Consider the following 25,091-nt stretch of genomic DNA (forward strand, 5'->3'; position numbering starts at 1 on the left):
AGATTCATTAATTTTGATAGTCAACATATAATAACAGATAATTGTGGGTTTTATTTATTCAATAGAAATTTCATTGAGGATCTATTGTGTGTCATAAATTGTTCTGGGTGCTGGAAACACAAAGGTAAAAATGCTCCAAGCCCTGCAACCAAGGATCTCACTGTCTAGGGAGGGATAGAGAAACATAAGTGGACAATCATGATGAAGTAGGTAAGGGATGGAAAGGAGTAAGCAGTTCAAAGAGGATGGCTTCCTGGATGAGTGGACACTTGAACTGAATCTTACATGACAGAGGAGCATTACCTAGGTTGGCTAGTGAATGTCTGTTTTCCAACCAGAGGGATTTACGTGAACACGGCACAGAAGGAAATACACAGCCTGGTTTGTGTGAGAACTACAAAGGTTTTAGCATTGCTGGAACATAAACTTGAAGGAAAGGAATGTAGGTGGAAAGAACAGCAAAGGCCAGATTGTGGAGAGTTCCTAAGAGGTCAAAGAGTTTGAACTTTATTCTCTAGGGGTTATGTGAAAAGGTTGTGAGATTTTAGATTGAGAGGGAACAAGGTCACACAGGCCTTTCCAACAGACTTCCCTGGAGGCTGAGGAAGGCAGATGTGTGGTAACCAAAAAAGCCAGTTTGGAGATCATTGCAAGAGCTATTGAGAGCAATGGTTGTGGGCATAGAAGGGAATGAACAAATTCCAGAAATGTTTATAAAACAAAAGTGGTAAGACTTGGTCATTGATTAGATGAAGATGGTAAGGGAGACAAAGGAGTTAAAGACTCCAAGGTTGATAAAGTGCATGACATGACCACCAATTAAACCAAAATAAAGGAGCAGGAACAGGGCAGAAGAGAAGAAAATCAATTGCATTTAGAATATGCTGGATCTGAGATGTCCATGGGACATGCAGCTGGGAAATTCTGCAAGGAACTGGACATAAGATGGATGATGAGTGACCGGCATACTAGTGAGAGTTGAAATGAGAGTGTAAAAGACCAACCAGGGGAGGTGCAAGGACAGGGTCCAAGAGAGAACCCTGAGCAACACCTGCAGTGGAGAGATGCATGAAAGAGAGGGTGGTGAGACAGTTATAGGACAACAGAGGTGCACAGTGCTTCAAAATCCAAGAGAGCAGTGAGTTCTGAATAGAAGAGAGTGATCAAAATCTGAATAGACATTTCCTTGAGAAGTCATTCTTCTCTGCAGGATTTAAATGAATCTAAAAATGTCTCAGTCCACAATTATACTTTAAAAACTCTAGGAAAAAAAACTACACAATTCTTCTTCATGAATTTATTTCAAATGTCTATTCTAAAAACCCCCTTGTTCTTCTATATGAAATCTTCTCTTTTATCCTGTCTTCCAGGGTAACAGAGTACGCAGTGGCCATGATTGAGAAGGTCGCTGTTCACATGCTCGTTTAGGTCATTTCTTGAGACCACTTAACCCAGTTCTTTGTATTTGTCTTCAGATTCCTCACCACTTAACTATCTTTGTTAGACATCCCTGGAATTTTGCCAGGTTCTCTACATTTCCTTTCCTAGGTGGAACCTAACAGCTGAAATATACTGAGGGCCTGGTCAGTGCATAGTGTATTATCTGCATACAGCTCAGCATTGTGCTTTCTTTTATATCCACAGGGTTTCCCTGACAGCTCTTTTTTATTTTGCAATTCACAGTTTGGCTTCACACAGCCAGCCTGCCGTAAGTCCTATTGTAAGAATTACATAACCTTCCTGGGATTTTAGAATTGGGAGCAATCACAGGGCTCATCTAGTCCATTTTCACACTTACTTAAGGATTTCTCCTACTGCACCTTTCAAATACCCTTATTTGTTGTACAGTTCAAATAACTCAAGCAAATGCTCTTCCCCTACAGGTGTGTTGCTTGTTTGCTTGTTAATACATTGTAAAGCCAACTTAGTGCATCATAAGTCACATTTTTAATATAATAGAATGGGATGGATATAATAGAATGGTATCATATGATAGAATGGGATAATAGAATGGAATGGATAATAGAATTGGAGAGGCTGGACTAGGATAGGAACGTGTTGGATGGAATATCAGAGTCAATTAAACTCAGTAAAGGTAAATATCATTTCATGACACTTCTGTTTCTATTGGAATCAAGGGAGGTCTCTGTGTGTGTGTGTGCATGAGCTGCATTTCTTACTGTGAGTTACAGTCTAAAACTTTCTACATTGCCCTGCAGAATTACTCTTACCAACCCTAGGGAAATTAATTGGCCCATTCTTCACTTCATCAAGCTTAGCTTTCCTTTACATTAGGTTTTTCAAGGTGCTAGCATCAGTTCGGCTCATCTCTACTCCTTGTCTCTTTAGCTAATCTGCAAATTTGGGCAAACTGTGTAGGATTTGTTCCAGTAACACTTTAGCTAAATAAAGACCGTAGAGTGTTATTAAGGACTTTCTGGCCAGGCACAGTGGCTCACGCCTGTAATCCCAGCACTTTGGGAAGCCAAGGCGGGCAAATCACCTGAGGTCAGGAGTTTGAGACTAGCCTGGCCAACATGGTGAAACCCCGTCTCTACTAAAAATACAAAAATTAGCCGGGTGTGGTGGCGTGCGCCTGTAATCCCAGCTACTCGGGGGGCTGAGGCAGGAGAATCGCTTGAACCTGGGAGGTGGAGGATGCAGTGAGCCGAGATTGCACCACTGCACTCCAGCCTGGGAGACAGGGTGAGACTCTGTCTCAAAACAAACAAACAAAAAAAGACTTTATTTCTTTCTCTGACCCTCATCCCTCTCCCCTCTATCTTTCCTCCCTCTGTCCTCTTACTCGTTCTCCTTCAATCTCCTTCTTCCATGCCCCTCCCTGCATCTCTTTTTCTACCACCCTCTGTATTTTCTCTGGTACCTGATTGGAAACTCTTCATTTGTGTTTTTTGGCAGCCTGGACCAAAAGTGCAGCTGTTACTGCTACAGCACTTTATGACACGTGCCTTTTCCAACACCTCTGTTAGGCTGAGACTTAGATCTTTTTGGCAGATCACAAAGCAGGAGTTCTACATTGCTAAAAGACATACCTTCCCCCGCCCTTGCATCTTCTCTCCAAAACAAACTCACTGCAGCTTTTCTGCTACTGTTGCTTTGCTAGCTTTTTACCTTTGGATGGAGAGAAGATATTCGACCTGGTGAGCCACTGCATACCCGGAAATTCTGCTTTGATGCGATCTCACACAACAGCCCCGTTACACTCTATGACTGTCATGGCATGAAGGGGAACCAGCTCTGGGGATACCGGAAGGTAAGAGTCAGTCCACTGTGGTCATTCTCAAATTACTGTGGTTTAAGTTATTCTTACTCAGTTTTCTTTGAAAACACACCGTTTTAGGCCTGGCGCAGTCACTCACACCTGTAATCCTGGCACTCTGGGAGGTCGAGGTGGGCAGATCACCTGAGGTTGGAGTTTGAGACCAGCCTGACCAACATAGCGAAACCCCGTCTCTACTGAAAATACAAAAAAAAGTCAGGCGTAGTGATGGGTGCCTGTAATCCCAGCTACTCAGGAGGCTGAGGCAAGAGAATCACTTGAGCATGGGAGGGGGAGATTGCAGTGAGCCAAGATCGTGCCACTACACTCCAGCCTGGGTGACAGGGCAAGACTCTGTTAAGAAAAGAAAGAGAGAGAGAGAAAAGGAAGGAAGGAAAGAAGGAAGGAAGGAAGGAAGGAAGGAAAGAAGGAAGGAAGGAAAGAAGGAAGGAAGGAAGGAAAGAAGGAAGGAAGGAAGGAAAGAAGGAAGGAAAAGAGAGAGAGAAGGCAGGAAGGCAGGAAGGGAGAGAGGGAGGGAGGGAGGGAGGGAGGAAGGAAGGAAAGAAGGAAAGAAGGAAGGAAGGAAAGAAGGAAGGAAGGAAAGAAGGAAGGAAGGAAAGAAGGAAGGAAGGAAGGAAAGAAGGAAGGAAGGAAAGAAGGAAGGAAGGAAGGAAGGAAGGAAAGAAGGAAGGAAGGAAGGAAAGAAGGAAGGAAGGAAGGAAAGAAGGAAGGAAGGAAAGAAGGAAGGAAGGAAGGAAGGAAAGAAGGAAGGAAAGAAGGAAGGAAGGAAAGAAGGAAGGAAGGAAGGAAAGAAGGAAGGAAGGAAAGAAGGAAGGAAGGAAAGAAGGAAGGAAGGAAGGAAGGAAGGAAGGAGGGAAGGAAAGAAGGAAGGAAGGAAAGAAGGAAGGAAGGAAGGAAAGAAGGAAGGAAGGAAGGAAGGAAAGAAGGAAGGAAGGAAGGAAGGAAAGAAGGAAGGAAGGAAGGAAAGAAGGAAGGAAGGAAAGAAGGAAGGAAGGAAAAGAGAGAGAGAAGGCAGGAAGGCAGGAAGGGAGAGAGGGAGGGAGGGAGGGAGGGAGGAAGGAAGGATGGAAGGAAGTTTTGAGTTAAAGTTTTACCTAGTCATACATACACATATTTGGCTCACACATCCAGAGATCACCAGCAAAGGTGAAGGGAAAAATCGTGTGTGTAGAAAGGGGCAAGCTTTTGGCTTCGCTTGTTATATGTGTGGCCATCACAATCAGTTATGATTGAAAAATGGCTTTGAGCCAGAACAAGGGATGGGTCTAGGTTTAACTCAGAACACTCCCAAAAGGAGGAACCACATATCCAATAAGCAAAACCATGCATACATAATTTTTAACATCACCATTCACAACACACATACACACAGATTGTGGCATCCATTCATTTTTTATGTATCTCAGGCTCACTTGCTTGGGACCTGTCTGGGTTAAGACAATGATGTTTACACAAATATTTATACATCTATGTAGATATAATTGCTGCAATCCTTATACACAAAGTGACCCATTTACATTTTCACCAAAATCCTGCCCAAATGTAGCAAAGAAGAATTTACTTGGGGAATTTAAAAGTTTCAGAAATTATAAAGTTAACAGTGAATGGTAGGAAAAATTCAAAAACATGTATAAAGTCACATTTTATTTAGTTAATAAAATAAAGAGCAATTAAGTTATTGTTTGAAAATATTTTTATTGTTTCCTTTTGACAACTTTTTAGAATACTTTACAAAATTGCTTTTCAAATTCTTTGCTTTTGGGGATAGAACTTGGCTGTCAATTAGCAATTACACCATAAGCTCCATTCTGCCCCCTCAAATCCATGGACCTGCTGGGGCCTTCTCAGCCAGGCATAAGATGCCTTCTGTTTGCTTTTTCACACTCTGAGGCCGGCCTTGCCTCAGGCTATAAGGAAAATGGAATATCCCCCACTTTATTCATGAACTTGGCCATCCTGTGGCTGAGGCAAGGTCAGTGTCCCCCCACATTACAGAAAGCTAAAGGAGAGAAGTGGTGGAGAGTCAGTGTGGGGAGAGGGAGGACTGGTTATGTTACTTGTTGCCTTACTTAATAAGCATTCTGGTTTCCACCTCTTAGAGATGAGCTCCTAAAACTATACTCATCCAAAGGTGGACTTGTTTGTATAAGTTTATTCTGCATCCCACCCCCACCCAAACACCTGGCAGGTTGTGGCTGTGTCTAGCAAAATTACAAAACATCAGTTGAGCCGAGCACAGTAGCTCACGCTTGTCATCCCAACACTTTGGGAGGAGAGGCGGGCAGATCACCTGAGGTCAGGAGTTCAAGACAAGCCTGGCCAACATGGCGAAACCCCATCTGGACTAAAAAATACAAAATTAGCCAGGCATGTTGGTGCATGCCTATAGTCCCAGCTACTCGGGAGGCTGAGGCAGGAGAATTGCCTGATCCTGGGAGGCAGAAGTTGCAGTGAGCCAAGATCACACCATTGCACTGCACTCCAGCCTGGGTGACAAGAGCGAAACTCCATCTCAAAAAAAAAACAAAAAAATTCAGTTGTTATATCCTTCTACAAAACAATCTAGAATGAAAGGAGCTCAGAAGATGGTATCTGATAAAAATAAAGCTGGGGGAATATCACTGCAATAGTAAAACCTCACCGTTTTCTTTATGAAATGTATAATAAATGATTCATCTTATCAAACTATTTTGCTATTCAACATGATACAGCCTGTGTGTGGTACAATAAAGTAAGGTTTTTATTAATGATTATATTCTGACATCTAAAGAGTTACTTTCTGCACACATCGATAAAATAGCTGACTGGCCATTTGCTTAGTATGTTGGTGGTTCCTAATGAACAGAACATTTCTTATTACTGTACATTTATAGCATGACACACCAACCACTCAATAATATGCAATTAAGCCAAGAAAATGCAATTGTTTTTATTAGGGAGCTTACAAAAGCTTACAGATGGATAAGACCAACTAATACACAGAGCTCCTGGAGAGGAAAAAAACAGGCTGCAGTGGTTTCAAGGGGAAACTCTTATGAGCTTTAATACTAAACCTTGCCAGGATCCTAAGGGATTTGTGAAAGGAAACCACTAGATTCAATTGTGCTGTGGCTCTCTTCTCAGCTTTTTGTAGTTGTTGGTCTTGCATTACTTAGCAAAAGGTTACACTCCATGTGTATTTATACAGCAAGCAAGGTATTTATACTTAATCAGGAACATGCAAAGGCTCAAAATGGAAAGTTTCTGAAATATCACATCTTGGTGGATGACTCAGGCCTATTCAGACACACCTGTTTTAGAAAATTCCTCTTGTTTTTTCCAAGGGCTATGCCTAAAGCATAAAGAGAAAAAGCACAAAGAGAAATCTCTCTGGCATGTTACCTTATCTATTTGGATGCAGTACGTGGCTCTGGGGGCTTCTGGCAGTTTTGGATGTTTTTGTTTGTTTTTTGAGACGGAGTTTTGCTCTTGTCGCCCAGGCTGGGGTGCAATGGCGTGATCTTGGCTCACTGCAACCTCCTTTCTCAGGTTCAGGCGATTCTCTTGCCTCAGCCTCCCAAGTAGCTGGGACTACAGGCATGACCACCATGCCCAGCTAATTTTGTATTTTTAGTAGAGACAGGGTTTCACCATGTTGACCAGGCTGGTCTCGAACTCCTGACCTCAGGGGATCCGCCCACCTTAGCCACCCAAAATGCTGGGATTACAGGCACAAGCCACCGTGCCCAGCCTGGAACTCCCACTTTTTATAAGCATATTCATGAGTCAATCAGAGCCCTCTATTAATTGCCTAAAGGGCTGTGTGAGCCATCTCCTAAGTTCCTAAAGTCATCATCATCATCATCATCATCATCATCATCATCATCATCTCCAATTTAGGCATCGAGCTGGTGGCTTTACACACATTATCTCAAACCTCATAACCACTTAGGTACTATTGTGTATAATTTACACAGGAAGAAACTGATACTAGCAGATATGTGGATTCAAACACAGGTGAATCTGGCTTTAAAGTTTCTACTAGTTCCTCTGCCATGCTCTTAAGGAATAAGATCAATATTTCCTAGGAGAGTTCCCCAGTGCCTTGGATTCAGTGTCATTGATACCAGCCAACCCCTCCCTCCCAGCTACATGGAGATATCTTGGAGAGAGAAGGTGGCCAGAAGCCACCTTGCTTGGGTGGATGAAAGTTGTTTTCGGACCTTGCTTCCTGGTTTCAGCAACTCTCACTCCGCTTTTAGTTATTTTTAGATGTGGCTCTTTGCCACCACAAAAGGAGAAAAGCATCCTTATTCTATGATGCTGGGGCTATGCTCAGTTGAACAGCTGTTTCCTACAATAACAGGCACCCAGGACGAGGAATCCTGTTCCTGGTTTTCTTTTACCACCAGGGGGACCCCTGTTACAAGAACAGTGAATGGTTGAGGGAACCTCAGTAAAAATATTTGTCCTCACCCAGCATCAAACAGGAAACTGTCTTTCCTCTTCTTCAATCCTCATTGGTCACTAAGATTTGTCACCCACTTCCATCCCCAGTCATTGGTCACTAAAACTTGTCACCCGCCCCCATCAGCCAATAACTCTGAAATCCACCTGCTCTTTGCCATTTCTATAGCCAGCCCCTGCCTGGTTCAGTCTTCACATCTTACCCCTGGATTATTGTAATGGCTTCCTAAAGGGCTGCCCTGCTTCCTGTCTTTCCCCTTCCCCTTCCCCATCTTCCACCCTGAAGCCAGAGGGAGATTTCACAAAACCTGGTCATGGTATTCCTCTGTTTCATGACTTCATTTGGTTTCTCATTGAGTAGAAGATAGAGTGCTTTAGCCTCTCAATACTCATCTGGATCCTTCACAACCTGGCCAACATAACAGCCGACCATCAGCCCTTAGAGTTATTCAGGCTTAATACACCCCAATTCATCCTGAAATTGTAAGGGGATCTTGAATAGTTGTTTTGCTTTTATGACTTTCAACTGCTTCACCAACATAATAATGATAATAACTGAGTGAGATAAACTGTGGAAAACTTCTAGCACAGTTTCTGATCATAAGATTTCCATCTGTGTTGGTGACAATGCACTTTTTACACTGATCATCATGGCAAGGTATATCCTAATATACCACATCATTAAAGCAATCTCTCCTAGGCAATATTGACAGTTGTTATCCCTCCAAAATTGAGAGCTATCTCCCATGCCATTTTCATTTTAAGTAAACATTTTATTAGATTATAGCATATGTCTTAATTTGGGTTTCCCCATATATACAACCTAAAGTAAGAATTTTAATGCACATGGTTTATTTGGGATATAGCCCCAAAAAATCTTGACAGGGAGTGAGGAAGTGAAATGGAGGAGATATCAGAGCCAATAAAGGGTGCATTATCAAGCAAGTACCACCGCAGGCAATTAGAACTCAATCCTACTGAAGATCTCTGGAAATGGCATATAGAACACACATCAGGGAGTCAATTTTTTGGTCAGGTTCCTGACCAAAGATTGGCTGGAATGGTGTATAAATACCCCAACTCCCTTGATACCTCTGGCCTGCTGCTCTTACAGACAGAACCATTCTTAAGGCCGGAGAAAGTCCTTAAGCAGAGAGATGCAGTGACATCCAGGCCAGCATGCACTGAAATGGAAAGGCCTGAAGGGCCATGCTCAGGGTACAGGCACTGCCAAGAATCCAGGTGCTCTGCATCCTCACCAACACTTGGTATTGTCAGTTTCTTTTTCTTTTTTATTCTGTGATTGTAAAATGATATGTTTGTTAGCCATTTTGGATATCTTATTTGTGCAGCACCTACTTGAGTCTTTTGCCCATTTTCAAAACATGGGCTGTCTGGCTTTTTCACACAGCTTTTTAGGGATTTTTTCTATATATAAGTGCCTCATTGGATGTATGCATTGCAATATCTTATTCTTGTTGGTGTCTTGTCTTTTTTCTGTTTAGTGGAGTGTCTTAATGAAAGCTATTATTTATGATCCGTGGGTTTTGTGTTCTGTTTAGGAAATCCTGGCCTTCATGTAGTTAGTCTTCCAAGTCATCTTTGGAAATTTTATTGCTTAATGTTCTACATTTCGGTTTATAATTCCCTGATATATCTGTATATCTATATAGATATATATAATTTTTTGAGACGGACTTTCGCTCTGTCAGCCAAGCTGGAGTGCAGTGGTGTGATCTTGGCTCACAGCAATCTCCACCTCCCGGGTTCAAGCGAGTCTCCTTCCTCAGCCTCCCAAGTAGCTAGGATTACAGGCACATGCCACCCGGCTACTTTTTGTATTTTTAGTAGAGACGGGGTTTCACCACGTTGGCCAGGCTGGTCTCGAACTCCTGACCTCGTGATCCACCCACCTCTACCTCCCAATGTGCTGGAATTACAGGCGTGAGCCACCGCGCCCAGCCCTCCCTGAAATATTTTTATATGTATAATGTAAGATAAGGGTTGATTCATATACAGAGATAGAAATAGATATAGATATATATTGATAGAGACATGCTATTGATCAATCACCATTTATTTAAAAGACCATTTTTTCCCGCTGCACTGAAGTGACGCTTTTATTGTAAGTCAAGAGGTCTTATATACATTGGTCCATTGTTAAATCCTCAGGTTTTTACCATGTAACTAAATAGTCTTAGCCATACAGAAAGTAAGCTAATAAAATAAATTAATCTAATAGGAAGTATAGCCAAAAACCCACAACTACCATCACTCTTAGTGGTGAAATGTTAAAGCTCTCCTCCAGAGATGGGGAATAAAATAGAATGTTGACTATAATCATGTTTTTCAACCTTTTATAGGATATCTAATCAGTGTAATCAGGCAAGATATAGACCTTTAAAAGAATAAGAATTAGGAAGAAATAAAACAGTCCATTCGTAGATGTCATGTTAGGGTATTTAGAAAACCCAAAAGATTATGCAGCTGAAGTACTTTAAAAATGAATAGATACATTTAGCATAGGCCCAAGATGAAAATGAATTGTTTATATACTAGCAACAAAAAATAGAAAATGAAGTTTAAAAGTGATTCCATTTGGTCACTGTGAAAAGCACAAAATAGGAATAAATCACGGCAAAGATGTGAAAGACTTTTATGCAGAAAACTACAAAGCATCACTAAGAAAAATCTTAAAAACGATAGAGGGATCCAACATGTTCAAGGATTATGTCTCAATATTGTGAAGATGTCAGTTTTTAAATGATCCAAACATTTAATGCAAAACCAAACAAATCTCAGGAGGCTTATTTGTGGAAATTGATAACCTGATTCCAAAATTTACATGGAAAATGTAAGGGACAAGAATAGCTAAGAAAATCTTGAAGAAGGAAAAAAAAAGTACTAAAACATTATAAAAGCACCAGGTATCAAAACATTACAAAGGTGTATTATTAAGGCAATGTACTCGCATGAGGATAGACTGACTGAGGCTCTCTAGAAGGTGAAGCCTGGGTATTGATATTCTTTGAAAGGTCCCGAGAGATTCTAATAGACAGTCAGATGGAGAATCACTTTTGTAGCTCTAATTTTTACTTTCTGTCTTTAATCTACTCCTCCCTTTTGCTCTAGTTGGAATTTTCCCCTCTTTCTGTACTCCTATAGCATTTTGTTTCCTTCTTTCTACTTAAAACACTGTATATTATACATACTTAGCCCCCTCACCCCCACCAATTACCTGAGGGCAAGAACTTTTTAAAAAATGTCTATATGGCCTGCCTAATACCTAATATATGAAGTTCCTAAATAAGCATGCATTGACTGGCTTAAAGAACCACTAGTTCAATTATTGATATGAGCCCTGCCTTCATAAACCCCAACCTGTGCTGGATAAAACTTAACACATTTATTTGTCTCAAAACTACATATGCAACCTCCCAACGACCAAAAATAAAAGATTTAAAATTACTTTCTTTAGTTGTTCTCTGGGGGTTCTTATAATTTAACTTTCATAATAAAGGACTTGCAAATAGCATCAAACAGGAAGTACAGGTAAGAAGGCACCTGCCAGGCTAAATTGATAACAGTGTAACAATCTCATTCATTTAAAAAGTGAGTGGGTGGAATTTTTGGCATCTGCCTACATTTGACTATTTGTTGTAACTTATGATATATGCCAGGTTTTGGCCTCTCAGTTCATAAAATGAGGATGTACCAGTCCACAAAGATGCCAGATAGAAGGGCTCGAGGTTGTTATTTTAAATAATTCTGGACAGGTATTGATTTGGGACCAAAAAATAAGGAAAGTGTATATAACAAGTTTAACTTAAAAGTCATGTAATTCAACTCTGGTTCTGATAAATGAAGTCACTAAAAAATCCTGGACATGTGGTCAGAGGTTGGGCAGTCACACTCTCCCAGGTCAGTCCTAATCGCCAGAAAGCTCTTCCCTGGCCTTTGGTTACCACACAGATTATATTTAATTCATTTTACTCAAGACAGATCCCAAATATTTGAACAAATACCTGCCTGGTTTTTAATCCAATTAAATGGCCCAATTTCCTGCCACTGCTCTCCATATGACTTAATTTGAACCCACCTCCATCTCCTGGACACTCACCCCTAATGTACTGCAGATAGTCTTAGAGAGTAGCATGATTCCCAGAACACAATATTGTAAGAATGTTGTCAACAAAGAAAGTAGAATAAGTTTCTAGCACCTTTTGTTATGAGCTTCTAGCATGCTTTGCTGTGAGCAATGTTTCTGTTAATTTAGCCTGAGTTGATTGATTTCCTGCCTTAACTTCACACACTCAGCTTCTTAATGAGCTTTCAGTACTGGAGAAAAAAAAATCTCGGTCTTTTTTCTTGCTTTGCTAAACAGACATATCTCTCCAATCTTATATCTGTACAGGTCATCTTTTACATTATGTTGCTATCCACTTTTTTCCATTAAACTCTATCCTATTATAATTATCCCAACCTGGATTTAAACATTTTGATTCAACTTAATAGCAATTCAACTATAATTTGTTCCATCCACAGATTGGATCAGCATCCATTCATGCCTTCATCTAAATTGTTGATCCCAGTGCAAAGTCAAGCACTGAGCCCTCTATCATACTGCAGAGGTAACAAAATCCATTAATGAGCATCATTTGGAGGAAGTTACTCAACCAGATAAAAATTCATGTAAAATTATCTTCTAGACCACCATTCTCCAGCTTGCCCATAAGAAAACAAAATTGGACTCTTCAAACATCTTGCTGAAAACCAGATGCCCAATGTCTGCAACATACCCCTTTTGGTAACAGAGGACTTATGTCATTTTATCCTAAGAAGTTGTGATCCTTATGCAGAAAATTTCAGTGCAAATTGAAAATTCAGTTACCTTTTCAAAGAAGAATTAGGCTAACTCTCAGGAGGACTATACATTCGCCCCAGCAATGAAGCTGCCTTTTCAATAATTAATTCTATCTTCCCATCCTGTTTTTAGCTGTATGTCTAACCCAGCTGAAATCACTTAGGTTGTTATGACCTTCTAACTTTTGCCATTTCAACTTAGCAATATTCCTACTGATTACCTAACATACTTAACTGCCATTCTCTGGTCACTCCGAAATAGAAAGGCTCTGTTACGACTCTCCTGGGGCTCTTCCGTAAAGAGAAAGTCTTTGTGAACTGAACGCCTGCCCAGATCTAGACTGTCAAACAGAAAAGAATCTTGTTAATAGGAACTATGAAAAAATCAAATTAGTGTTTGTTGATCAGGACAATTCTTTCCTACCAAGCAGGTGCGGGGTGGGAGCAGGACTGGTAGTTGGCTCAGCCAAGAAAAGAGATGAAAAATAACTCAAAGACTCTGCGTCCGGTCTGTGTTCTTAACCTCTGAGTTATGTTTCATCCCTAATCCTAGCATTTTGGGAGGCTGAGGCATTTGAGAGGCCAAGACAGATCATTAGAGCCCAGGAGCTCAAGATCAGCATGGGCAACATGGTGAAAACCTGTCTCTACCAAAAAAAAAGAAAAAAAAACAAAAGCTGGGCATAGTGGCACAGACCTGTGGTCCCAGCTATTTGGGAGGCTGAGGCAGGAGGATCACATGAACCTGGAAGGACTAGGCTACAGTGAATCATGCCACTGCACTCCTGCACTCCAGCCTGGGTGACCCAGCAAGACCCTGTCTCAAGAAAAGAAAAGAGAGAGAGAGAGAGAGAGCACAGGCTCTGGCTCCTGCAGGGCCTCATAATAGTCACTGGCCCCACTGTGGATGCTGGCTTTGGGACCTTGGGCAACTTTCTTACTATGAATTTCTGTTTCTTCATTTATAAAATGGGAATAATAATTCCCTTTATTATCTACTTTAGTATGTGCCTTAGCAGGTTATTCTGATGATTAAAAAAAAATTTAAGTGCACCTAGAGCATAGCACATAACAAGAGTTCAATTGATGTTAGCCGCTACTATACCATGCATTCAGCAAGATAACTTCTGATTTGATTTTCGCTCTCCAAATAGATTTGCATACAGAAATAGATAGGCTAACTAGTCATATTTCTACACTGTACATTTCTGTACTATTTTAACTATTTAGTTATAGCTAAATCTTAGAATATCAATTTCATGAGAGCAGGAATTTTTCTCTGCTTTCTTTCGTGCACTCTTTCCAGCATCTAAAACACTCTGTGGCACATAATAGGTACTTAATTCAAATTCACTGAATGAATGAATAAGTGAATCTAGCTTCCTGTTTGTCCACATTCACTATCTCTTCAGGTTGCTTAAGTGGGTTTAGGTAGGGAAAAAAAAAGAGAGAGAGAGAGAAACTCTGGGTAGAATACTTAGCACTGCTTGACGCCTAGATACACATTTGACAAATAGTAGCTATTATGTTCACATGACTTCATGCAGGTTTACTGAGGGGAGCTAAAGAGATATGGATAGACGGAAACAAGGTGCAAAACTTACGGGCTTATTCTACTCATGGAGATTTCAGTACAGAGGGGAAGCAGACAAATACTACTTAAAGGAAGTGTACAGGATAATAGGAGAACACAAAACACTGGGCACTATCCAGATCAGAAGGGTGAAGAAGCCTTCTCTGACAAACTAACTTCTAAATGGAGACCGAAAAGATGGAGACTTTTACCTTTTTAGATAGGTAAAGAAAGTAATGGAGAAAAAGACCACAGACATCCGGATCAACTTGTGCAAGGCCCTGAGATAAGCAAGATATTGGTTTTCTCAGAACAGAAAGAAGCCAGTTGAAATGCATACGTGCAACAGAAAATGAACTATTAGGTTGGTGCAAAAGTCATTGCAGTTTTTACCATTAAAAGTAATACAAGGGCTGGGCGCTGTGGCTCACGCCTGTAATCCCAGCACTTTGGGAGGCCGAGGCGGGTGGATCACGAGGTCAGGAGATCAAGACCATCCTGGCTAACACGGTGAAACCCCGTCTCTACTAAAAATACAAAAAGAATTAGCCGGGCGTGGTGGCGGATGACTGTAGTCCCAGCTACTCGGGAGGCTGAGGCAGGAGAATGGCGTGAACCCAGGAGGCGGAGCTTGCAGTGAGCCGAGATCGTGCCACTGCACTCCAGCCTCGGCGACAGAGCGAGACTCCGTCTCAAAAAAAAAAAAAAAAAGTTATATACGGTCAGACATCCCAGCCTGGGCAACATGGCAAAACCCCATCTCTACAAAAAAAATACAAAAATTAGCTGTGTGTGGTGGCAGCACGCATGTGGTCCCAGCTACTCAGGCTGAGAGGAAACGATTGTTTGAGCCTGGGATGTCGAGGCTGCAGTGAGCCAAGGTGGCGCCACTGTGCTTCAGCCTGGGCAACAAAGTGAGACCCTGTCTCAAAAATATAAAAAAGGCCAGACATCTGTAGAAGCAGGACTACACAAGACCTTGTAGGTCATGCTAAGAATTTAGCTAAGAGAGTGTGAAGTGTTTGAATGGATTGCAGAGCAGGCATCTAACACATCAGGATTGATTTTTTTTTTTTTTCATGATCCTGGCTGCTCTCAGGAGAATTGAGGATAGATTGTGCATATCACTGGACCACAGCCCAAAAATGCTGGTGAGAAGAGCAGAAGGAGGGTTTGAAGGTTTGCTGTAGCCAGCACCGTCTCAGCACACACACCAAGGGGCTCTGTCAGGGCATTAAGAAACATTATTTCTTTTCTTTTTTTTTTTGAGATGGAGTCTCGCTCTGTCGCCCAGGCTAGAGTGCAGTGGCGTGATCTCAGCTCACTGCAACCTCCTCCTCCTGGGTTCAAGTGGTTCTGGTGCCTCAGCTTCCCAAGTAGCTGGGATTACAGGCATGCGCCACCATGCCCAGCTAACTTTAGTGTTTTTTAGTAGAGATGGGGTTTCACTATGTTGGCCAGTCTGGTCTCAAACTCCTGGACCTCAGGAGTTCCACCTGCCTCGGCCTCCCAAGGTGCTGGGATTACAGGCATGAGCCACTGTGCCCAGCCAAGAAACATTATTTCTGATTGGCCAAATTAACCACTGATGCAGGAAGACCAATTTTCTCCTCCAGTGAGGAATTCTAGCTGTCAAAAAAAAAAAAAAAAAATGGAAAAGGGTAGACAAAAAGACTGCTTTGTCCCTTTTATGCCTATCAAGGTGTTATTTGCGTTCTCTCAGATGCCAACAGTAAAAATAGGCAGAAAAAGCCTCCTTGATTTGTCCTTCTTCCAGATGGCTCAAAGGATAGTCAAATATCAACCTTGTTCTTCTGCACAACCCTAAGAGGTGGGAGAGCAGATCTTTTAATTCCCTATCTCATCCCACTCCCCTCCTGCCCACTCCATTCACTTTACAGATGGAAACCCTGAATCACTGACAAACTAAGTGACCACAAAAGGTTATTGTCAGAGATAAAACTAGGATTAAAACTGGTTTCTTAATTCCAAGCCTTCATTCCCTCATAGCCATATTAGACACAAAAGGCTTTGAACAGGAAGGAGTTCTCTCTTACAGAAACATCCTCTTCCAATGTATACTCTTAAAATGAATCTTTCTACTTACATGGAAATTGATAGGAGGGGGTAACTCGAGTCTCCCAACTTGACACAGAGGAGCTACCCTGAGATCCAGTCTATATCTAACTGCTCACTGGGCATCTAAACTTTGATGTCCCATAAGCATCTCCAACTCGTCATACCTAAAACTGAACTCATTATCATTCCCACACCAATCCTGTTTCTCTTTCTGCATTTCTTGCCTCAATACAGCTTTTCCTCTAGACATCCACCTCCTCCCTCTACCTCAACCTCCACATCTCATTAATCAGAATGCCCAATGCATTTCACTTCTCAGATCACTCCCTGGGTCACCCCCAACTCATCCCCATTGGTCTCGTTTTTGCATCAGCTGAAATCTGAATCATTGCGGTAGCCTCTGGTGGTTCTCTCTTACTGTAGTCCAATGCCTTTCCACCCCTCCTCCATCTTCCTCACTGCCACCCTAACTATAGACCCTGTGACTCTTGTTCAAATCTCCCAATGACCATTCCGAGATACTTTCATGAGAAGTCAAGCCTTAGCACTGTACCAGCATCTCATCATGATGTGGCCCCTGCCTACCTCTTGGATATCCCCGTCTGGACGTTTTCCCCTTGCTCCAGCTATACCATAGGACTTGCTGGTCTGTGGCACAAGACCCAACCTCCATCACCTCTGACAACATCTCCTCACTCTGGCTTCCTCATTGTTCTCTAACCACCAGGGTGCACAGCTGCTTAGGGCCCAGACCCTGACCATTCCCTCTGGGTGGGAAGGTCTGAGACTCTTTGCATGGTTAATTAGCTTACCTTCTTTGAGACTCCTCAGATGTTACCTTCTCAGTGAGATTTTCCCTGGCCACTCAGTTCAATGTTCACACTGGCCCCACCCCTGGCACTCCAGGTCCTTCTGACCGCCTTGATTTTTTTCAAGTCACCTCTGAACAGGCTATGTGTTTACATACTATGTTCATTGCTCATTGTCTGTGCCCCCACTGCCCCAACCTCACCCCTACCTCTGGAAAAGAAGCTCCAGGAGGGCAGGGATTTTTGTCTCTTTAAGTTTATATTCCAAGCTCCTAAAATAGTGCCTGGCAAATAGCAGGTGCCCAATATATTTTTTGTTGAATAAATTGAATGCATAAGTATACATATTATTTTATATATTTTTTCATATGTTCTTCCTTAAATCTAGAACAACCTAATTCATATCCTACTCACCCTCATCTACAATCTCATTGACACTTTTTTACTACAAACATTTCTTTTTTTTTTTATTATACTTTAAGTTCTAGGGTACATGTGCACAACATGCAGGTTTGTTACATATGTATACATGTGCCATGCTCTTTTTTTTTTTTTTTTTTGAGTTGCAGTTTCGCTCTTGTTGCCTGGGCTGGAGTGCAATGGCGCAATCTCGGCTCACCGCAACCTCCGCCTCCCAGGTTCAAGCAATTGTCCTGCTTCAGCCTCCCGAGTAGTTGGGATTACAGGCATGTACCACCAGGCCCAGCTAATTTTGTATTTTTAGTACAGACGGGATTTCCCCATGTTGCTCAGGCTGGTCTCGAACTCCTGACCTCAGGTGATCCGCCCGCCTTGGCCTCCCAAAGTGCTGGGATTACAGGCATGAGCCACCGCGCCTGGCCTACTACAAACATTTCTTGTTTACCTATTGGTCTCCCCTATGTCGTGGGTCAGATGATGCCTCTTAGGTTATCTTTCCATGCTCTCTCCTCATACACACCAGAAAATAAAAGTCACTTCATAAATATTTGTCAAACTCAACTGATGTGATTAATGTTATCTTCTAGGCAAAGGACCTAAACACATAGATCAGATACAAGATCTGATCATAACTGCACAGAAGAGCTCGTTTCAGAGCCATAGATACCTTCTCTCCATAAATCCTTTTGGTTAAAATGGGAGGTACTATTGCATCAATTTAGATAACCAGTTGAGGCAGAGGCTAACTTTTGAAAATTCTATTTTGCCAGGACTTCAGAAAACACAATTTGGTGTCGAATAGCTGGTCTCAGACCAGATGGTTGGTACATTCTGATTTTTAGAACTAGGGATGCTCCCTGACTGAAAACAAAGTAGTGGAAAGGGAGGGAGGAATCACTATTACTTAGTTATTTACTTATAGGCAGGACACTATGCCAGTGATTTTATATCTATTAACTCTTTTTATCCTCAAAATAAATATGTGAGGCATACTGTCATTTACATGTTACAGATAAGTAACCTGAGGTTCAGAAAATTAAACAAGTTGTCCAAGATTACATAGCAGGACTGAAATTTGATAAATCCCCTACGCCACAAATCCAAGTACTTTCCCCATGACTGTTGTCTCTCCGCCCCCTATGTGGTAGTTTCATTCTTGGAATCACCTTCCTATATATAATGGACTCATATATCTATTTTACTATCTTTGCATCTTTAGCATTTGGTTCTTTTATGACCAGTGTGGAATCTTTTCTGTAACTCACACATTCTTTTAGAGTTCAGAGCCTACAAGACTATGGAACCTAATAAAGTCTAGCACAAACCCATGAGTGCCACAAAGTGTCACACACATGCCAATCAAGTCCACGGGCCTGCTACAAAGAAGTGCCCCTTTCAATGAGCTACCTGGAAAGGCACACCTACACTTGCCAAGGGTGGACCGATCGACTGGCATTGAGCATTGATTAGGAAGTAGTCCTGGATTCAAACTTTTGCATTTCCTCTCAAGGATTTCTAATTTTCTCAGGCAAAACAAAACAAAACCAAAACAAACAGAAAAACACAAAAATAGATGGAGTAGGCATCCAGGAAAAGTGGGAGGAGTAAAGGGAAATGCACTGCTGGATTACACTGTGAATAGCCAGAGCACAGGCCGTGCCATCCTCCAGGACTGGACAAAGAACAATCTAGTTAAAAGCACAGAAAGGACATCTTCTATCGTCCTTTAGGGAGGGTTGTTTTAGAACAGCAGACTTGCCGAAACACTCAGAAGTCTATTCCACAAAAAAAACTGTGTTCAGTTCTGTTACAGCCATCAATGCTGTGACCACTGAGGTGAAGGACAGAGGAGGGAAAGGCTGTCATAGAACCAAAGACCACATTCAAAAGACAATTACTTGATCCACTGACTTAAGTCCAACCAGGAAAAGCACCAGGAAAGACAATTAGTGATTCACAAGCTCAGCTGAGTAGAAACGTAAAGATGGCAATGATGTAGCTTAGCCCCAAGGTCAAAAGTGGAAAATGCTTGCTATGGGCAAGGCAGAGGGTGCTTTGAGAAGCTTCACCTCCGGGACTTGCTGAGCACTCCCAAGACAAGGGTGAGCAGAGCTGTGTCTCCAACCAGGGAACAATTAGTCTGTGGATCTACTGATCACTGTGGATGGTCTCTAGTTTGACACCTCGTCATTTGTCTCTGTCACGAGTGACCTTTGGAATAAAATGCTCATTCAATTTTATGACTAGGAGAGGCTCCAGAGATTTATCTAATCCCCCCCACCTCATTTTACTGATGAAGCTTCTCAGACATAGACAGATGAAGGGAATCCAACTTTTCAACTTTTATGAGAACATGAAGTACAAGAACAGAAAACATTCTGGATGGTTCAGGGTAGTGGTATATTTGCATACCCGACTTGGTTCAGCCCAGGAGTACACCTGTATTTCTCAGAGCATGTGTTCCAATATGGGATTTGGAAAAATATGATCAGTTGATGGCTCAGAAAATAATGTTCAAAAAAATAAAATGTTCAGAAAGTCTGGTTTGGCATTTGCATGCATACTGAGGTACACAAGCTAGGGAAGAAAAGAGAATAGAAACATGTCCTACTCCTTTTCTCATTTCTTAACTCTCATGAAGTTATGTGTTTTGAGGGGGAAATTGTGCTCATCTGGAGGGTCCACATGAGCATTTTTTTTTTTTTTTTTTTTTGAGACAAGAGTCTTGCTCTGTCTCCCAGGCTGGAGTGCAGTGGCCTGATCTCGGCTCACTGCAACCTCCGCCTCCTGGGTTCAAGCGATTCTCCTGCCTCCGCCTCCCACGTAGCTGGATTTACAGATGTGCACCACCACGCCTGGCTAATTTTTATATTTTTATTAGAGACGGGGTTTCACCATGTTGGCCAGACTGGTCTCGAATTCCTGGCCTCATGTGATCTGCCCGCCATGGCCTCCCAAAGTGCTGGAATCACAGGCGTCAGCCACGGTACCCAGCCCCACATGAGCTATTGATAAAGGTAACAACAGGAAAAAATACAGATAGTGAAGAGGGGGCAAGAAGTGCATGTGTATAGAACAAAGTGAATTAGAATGTAGCAGGTCACCTAGAATTTTCATGACTATAACAGCTTAAGAGTGCTCTTTGAAAAACTGACCTAAATGTATTAGATCCATGTAGCTTCACTATTGGTTGGGGCTGGGAGAATGAGCATGAGAGATGCTGGGGAAGAAGAGAGAAGACAGCGAAGGAGACTGCTGCCTGAGGAGCCACAGCAGCGGCTGGGAGAGGGCATCTGGGACAGCAAATATCTAGGACCCTCAGAAAGAAGGGCTGGCGGAGTGAGCTGCAGCCTGCATTCTCCTTCCTCCTGGAAGCTGCTTCCTCCACCCCAGAGGAGAGGGAGGAGAGAGTTTCTCAGTCTTTCCCTGGGGTCAGACACGGGTGGAATTAATGAAGTAAGATGGAAAGAAAATGGCAAGGAGATCTCAGGAGCCCTCTTTGTGTAAGGAAAGTAAAATCCACAATAAACTCAGGAAACTCATAAAGAGAGCAGAAGAGAAGAGCAAGCCTTTGTATTAGGCACAGCTCTTTGTTTACACTGGAAATAGAAACAGGCAAACTAAATTGCCTGCAGGTTGCCTTTCTCCTTCGTTATTCTTTCTTCCTTCATGCAGTGCTTAACTATGCAAACATCCGGATCCTAAAAGGACATTAAATATTGGTTGATGGAGTCTTAAAATCCAGGAGCAACCCAGAAATGTTTACAAAGGGTGCCTGAGAAACTCCTAATTCTAAAAGCATTGCAAGTTTAGTATTCCTCAGATAAAGGTAACCAGAGCCTGTAAACCTTCCCTAAACTAAATAATAAAACATTACTTGATCTTAAAATATAAGCAGGGATTTGGGGATGTTTTCTTGTATTATTGGCATTATAGACAACATTAGAGGTAAAATTTATTACTAGTTAGGAAATTTTTCTTTTAGCATTACCTTTTCCCCACTTAACACAATTAAAAGGGGGTGTGTGTTAACAGAGCTTGTTCAGATAATGAGCTTGCTCACTACTTAAACTTTCTGTCCTCGTGGTATATTTTCATTCACTGGGCTGTTATCTGCATCATGTACCTGGGGGCTTTTTTAAAATGAATGTTGCCTCCTCCATTTTGCAGAAAGCAATGAGAACGGCAGCACTGGAACACCTGCATTATATCAATAAAGGGATTGAGAGGAGACTGAAGCTCAAGAACTAGCAAATTTGAATTTGTACATTCAGCTATTGCCTGTGTGTCCCTTGTCCCAAACTCATATTCATCTTCTGAAAAGGGCAGCTGAGAACCCAGCACTTTTGACTGCTGCTTTTTTTTTCTTTTGTATTTCTCTTTCCCATTAGAGATTCAATGTGAGGGAATTATGACTCTTCTAGTCATTGTGTGTGCATGTGAGCAGGGGGTATTATTTACTGTGGACTAAAATACAATTTTTTGTGTATGTGTTTCTTCCCAGATAGCTACATTATTGGCTGCTTGACAAGCAACCCCATATACTTATTATTTTCAAAATCTAAGCAGATAGCAAAAAGCTCACCACAGAGCAGAAAATGAATGGATTGCTTTTTTAAAAGAAGTGGATGATTGAATGAATAAATACATTTATTGTCTCTAATTGAACCTGCTTGTAGGCCCTACATAGTGCCAATACAGCCTACAAATTCGCATTCCACATGGGCAACTCCACCTGCTATTGTTTGATTTGGGAGCTGTTCTATTTACACAATGAATATATACTGAAATATAAACAGAAATATCTTACTTCTGTATATTTTGGGTTGTAACCATTCACCACGTATTACAACAGTCTTTTCTTTTCTTCCTCACTCCTCCAGGACAGAACATTATTCCATCCTGTGAGCAACAGCTGCATGGATTGCAACCCCGCAGAGAAGAAGATTTTCATGGCCAGATGTGACCCTCTCTCTGAGACTCAGCAGTGGATTTTTGAACACATTAATATGACTGTTTTAGAAAAATTTAACCACCATGCCAACTCCTAGAAAGAAGAAAGGAAGAAAGAGTGATTACCTACAGGTTATAAATTAAATTTTAGCCAGCATCTGGGTCGAAGGAGTCAGGAATAACATTTCCTCGATCCAGGAAGGCTGGTTTAAAAATTTGTAAATGCCATGTCAAAGTAGGTTGTTTTGAAGAACTTCCTGCATCTGAAGAACTTGGCTGAGAATCTCACCAGCTGCTTCTGAGAACTCGAGACTAGCAGTTCCCTTGCTGGCCAAGGGCAAAGATAATTTAGGGACTTTTCAAAACAACTGCTGAGCTAATAAATCCTAGCATTTCTCAGGTCAAATCCTGCAGTAGTGAGTAGCTATGAATGGATCCTATTAACTGGGTGGGAGGGGGGTGAAAATGGAGTGCATGACTGCTCTGACAACCTGAGGATATCACAGGTTTAGAACTAGCCAAGCTTAAGGGGTGAGCTGTACTCTTTGGTGCCATTCTCTAAGAATGGGTTCAGCAGGTTTAACCCTTAAAAGTGCTGCAGATGATTTCAGAGTGCTCACACTATTCTGTTTTTTTATTTTTATTTTTAAATGAGGGTGCAATATCTAATGTAAGACTTAAATTACATAATGAAATGGACATCCAGTGTTCCCATTCTTTCGTTTATATTTGCCATTTTTTTTCAGAGCGAAGTTTCTTATTTATGAAAGTTCATGCTCCATGAATCCACTGAATTTCTAATTCAGTGCCCTTCTATGAATCCAGTTAAAAACAAAAGCAAAAGCAAAAATCTATGCTATCAAGTTACTCCAAAGAAAGATTTCACAGAAGCAGCAAAACCATATAAGATTTAGGAGAGGGACTTCCCTGGGAAATCTATTTTTACTTTTCTATTATTTTTAAAATCTTAAAAGTCTGATATTTGTCCAGTCATAATTTTTATTAAGCAAGGAAATGGAGTGAGGTTGATGTAATTTGTTTAGGAGATTCTTAAACCCAAATAAATCTACACTCCAAGTGATATGTGAAAATGGCTTAGTTCACTTCAATTCTGTTTAGTCAGTGGTGGGAGCTTAGAAGTCGTTTTATTTGTTCATTTGTTTGGGTTTTGCTTTTGTTTTTAATTTTTTTCTTATTGTTGTTTTTTTGTAGTGTTGAATTAATGATGTTCTTTTATTTGGAAGCTCATAAAAGGAATTACCATTAATAAAGTGTTTCTGACACCATTTTCTGTTAATGGGACAATATTTCGGGGATGAAGAAAGGAATGCTCCGAAAACTAAATGGAACACTTAATCCTCAAAGCAATTTTTTACTGTTCAATAATATCACGTTGGGGGAAGAAAATACAGGTATCAAGGTGGTTCTTGGGAAAAAAGAATCATGTTTATTATACATCTCTCAAGTTTTTTTGGTATAAAAATGTTTTAACTTTGCTTTCTTTTTGTTTTTTGTTTGAAGTTGGTTTTCCTGTTAATAAAAATTTATATAACATCTTGGATCTAGAGCATTAAATTTTAGAACTGGGAGGACTCCTAGGATCCAGTCCCTTTACTTCTTCAGATGAATCACAAAAGCCCAGAAAGGCCCAACTCCTGGCAAGGCTGATGTCTTCTGAGCCCTATTCCTGTGTTTTTTATCTTGTACTGTGTTGCCTCACTCTTACCCAAGCTGGTTCTGGATATTACTGTGATTTAACTTGAGATTTTCGGTCACTAGATGAGAATACTATGCCTCCCTGGGGATGCCCACTAAAGTAATATTCACACTCAGAAACTTTAATACAGTACATGAAGCCTCTTCTTATACATGTTCATGATTTTTTATCTCCCTGAAACTTAATGAAAATGTCTAGTTAAACAACCAGGCTATAGTTGGGGAAGAGTTATTTCATTATCTTTACTGATTTTTCAAGCATTCTTTTGAAGAGCTATTTTTTTTTCTTTTTCTTTTTGATTATACTTTAAGTTCTGGGATACATGTGGAGAATGTGCAGGTTTGTTACATAAGTATACACATGCCATGGTAGTTTGCTGCACCCATCAACCCCTCATCTACATTAGGTACTTCTCCTAATGCTTTCCTTCCCCTAGTCCCCCATCCACTGACAGACCCCAGTGTGTGATGTTCCCTCAGTGTATGATGTTCCCCTCCCTGTGTCCATGTGTTCTCATTGTTCAGCTCCCACTTATGAGTGAGAATATGTGGTGTTTGGTTTTCTGTTCCTGTGTTAGTTTGCTGAGAATGATGGTTTCCAGCTTCATCCATGTCCCTGCAAAGGACATGAACTCATCCTTTTTTATGGCTGCATAGTATTCCATGGTGTATATGTGCCACATTTTCTTTATCCAGTCTATCATTGATGGGCATTTGGATTGGTTCCAAGTCTTTGCTATTGCCAACAGTGCTGCAATAAAAGTATGTGTGCATGTGTCTTTATAGTAGAATGATTTCTAATCCTTTGGGTATATACCCAGTAATGGAATTGCTGGGTCAAATGGTATTTCCAGTTCTAGATCCTTGGGGAAACGCCACACTGTCTTCCACAATGGTTGAACTAATTTACACTCCCACCACCAGTGTAAAA

General features: G+C 41.3%; 1 protein-coding gene across 4 annotated transcripts in view; it reads left to right on the forward strand.

The window, feature by feature from the left end:
* The window catches only part of GALNTL6 (polypeptide N-acetylgalactosaminyltransferase like 6), a 1,233,774-nt gene extending 1,209,776 nt beyond the window's left edge, over positions 1-23,998 (forward strand). For 2 of the 4 annotated variants that reach the window (XM_016952513.4, XM_016952512.4), the window contains exons 11-12: positions 3,125-3,274; positions 22,375-22,850. In XM_016952513.4, coding sequence (XP_016808002.1) covers positions 3,125-3,274; positions 22,375-22,542 — 318 coding nt within the window. In that variant the 3' untranslated portion in view covers positions 22,543-22,850. Of the gene's footprint in view, positions 1-3,124; positions 3,275-22,374 lie in introns of all 4 variants that reach the window. The other 2 variants (XM_001155128.8, XM_009448577.5) reach the window with 2 other exon arrangements.
* The last annotated feature ends 1,093 nt before the right edge of the window (positions 23,999-25,091 follow it).

Source organism: Pan troglodytes, chromosome 3, assembly GCF_028858775.2.
Source record: "Pan troglodytes isolate AG18354 chromosome 3, NHGRI_mPanTro3-v2.0_pri, whole genome shotgun sequence".
Classification (NCBI taxonomy): domain Eukaryota; kingdom Metazoa; phylum Chordata; class Mammalia; order Primates; family Hominidae; genus Pan; species Pan troglodytes.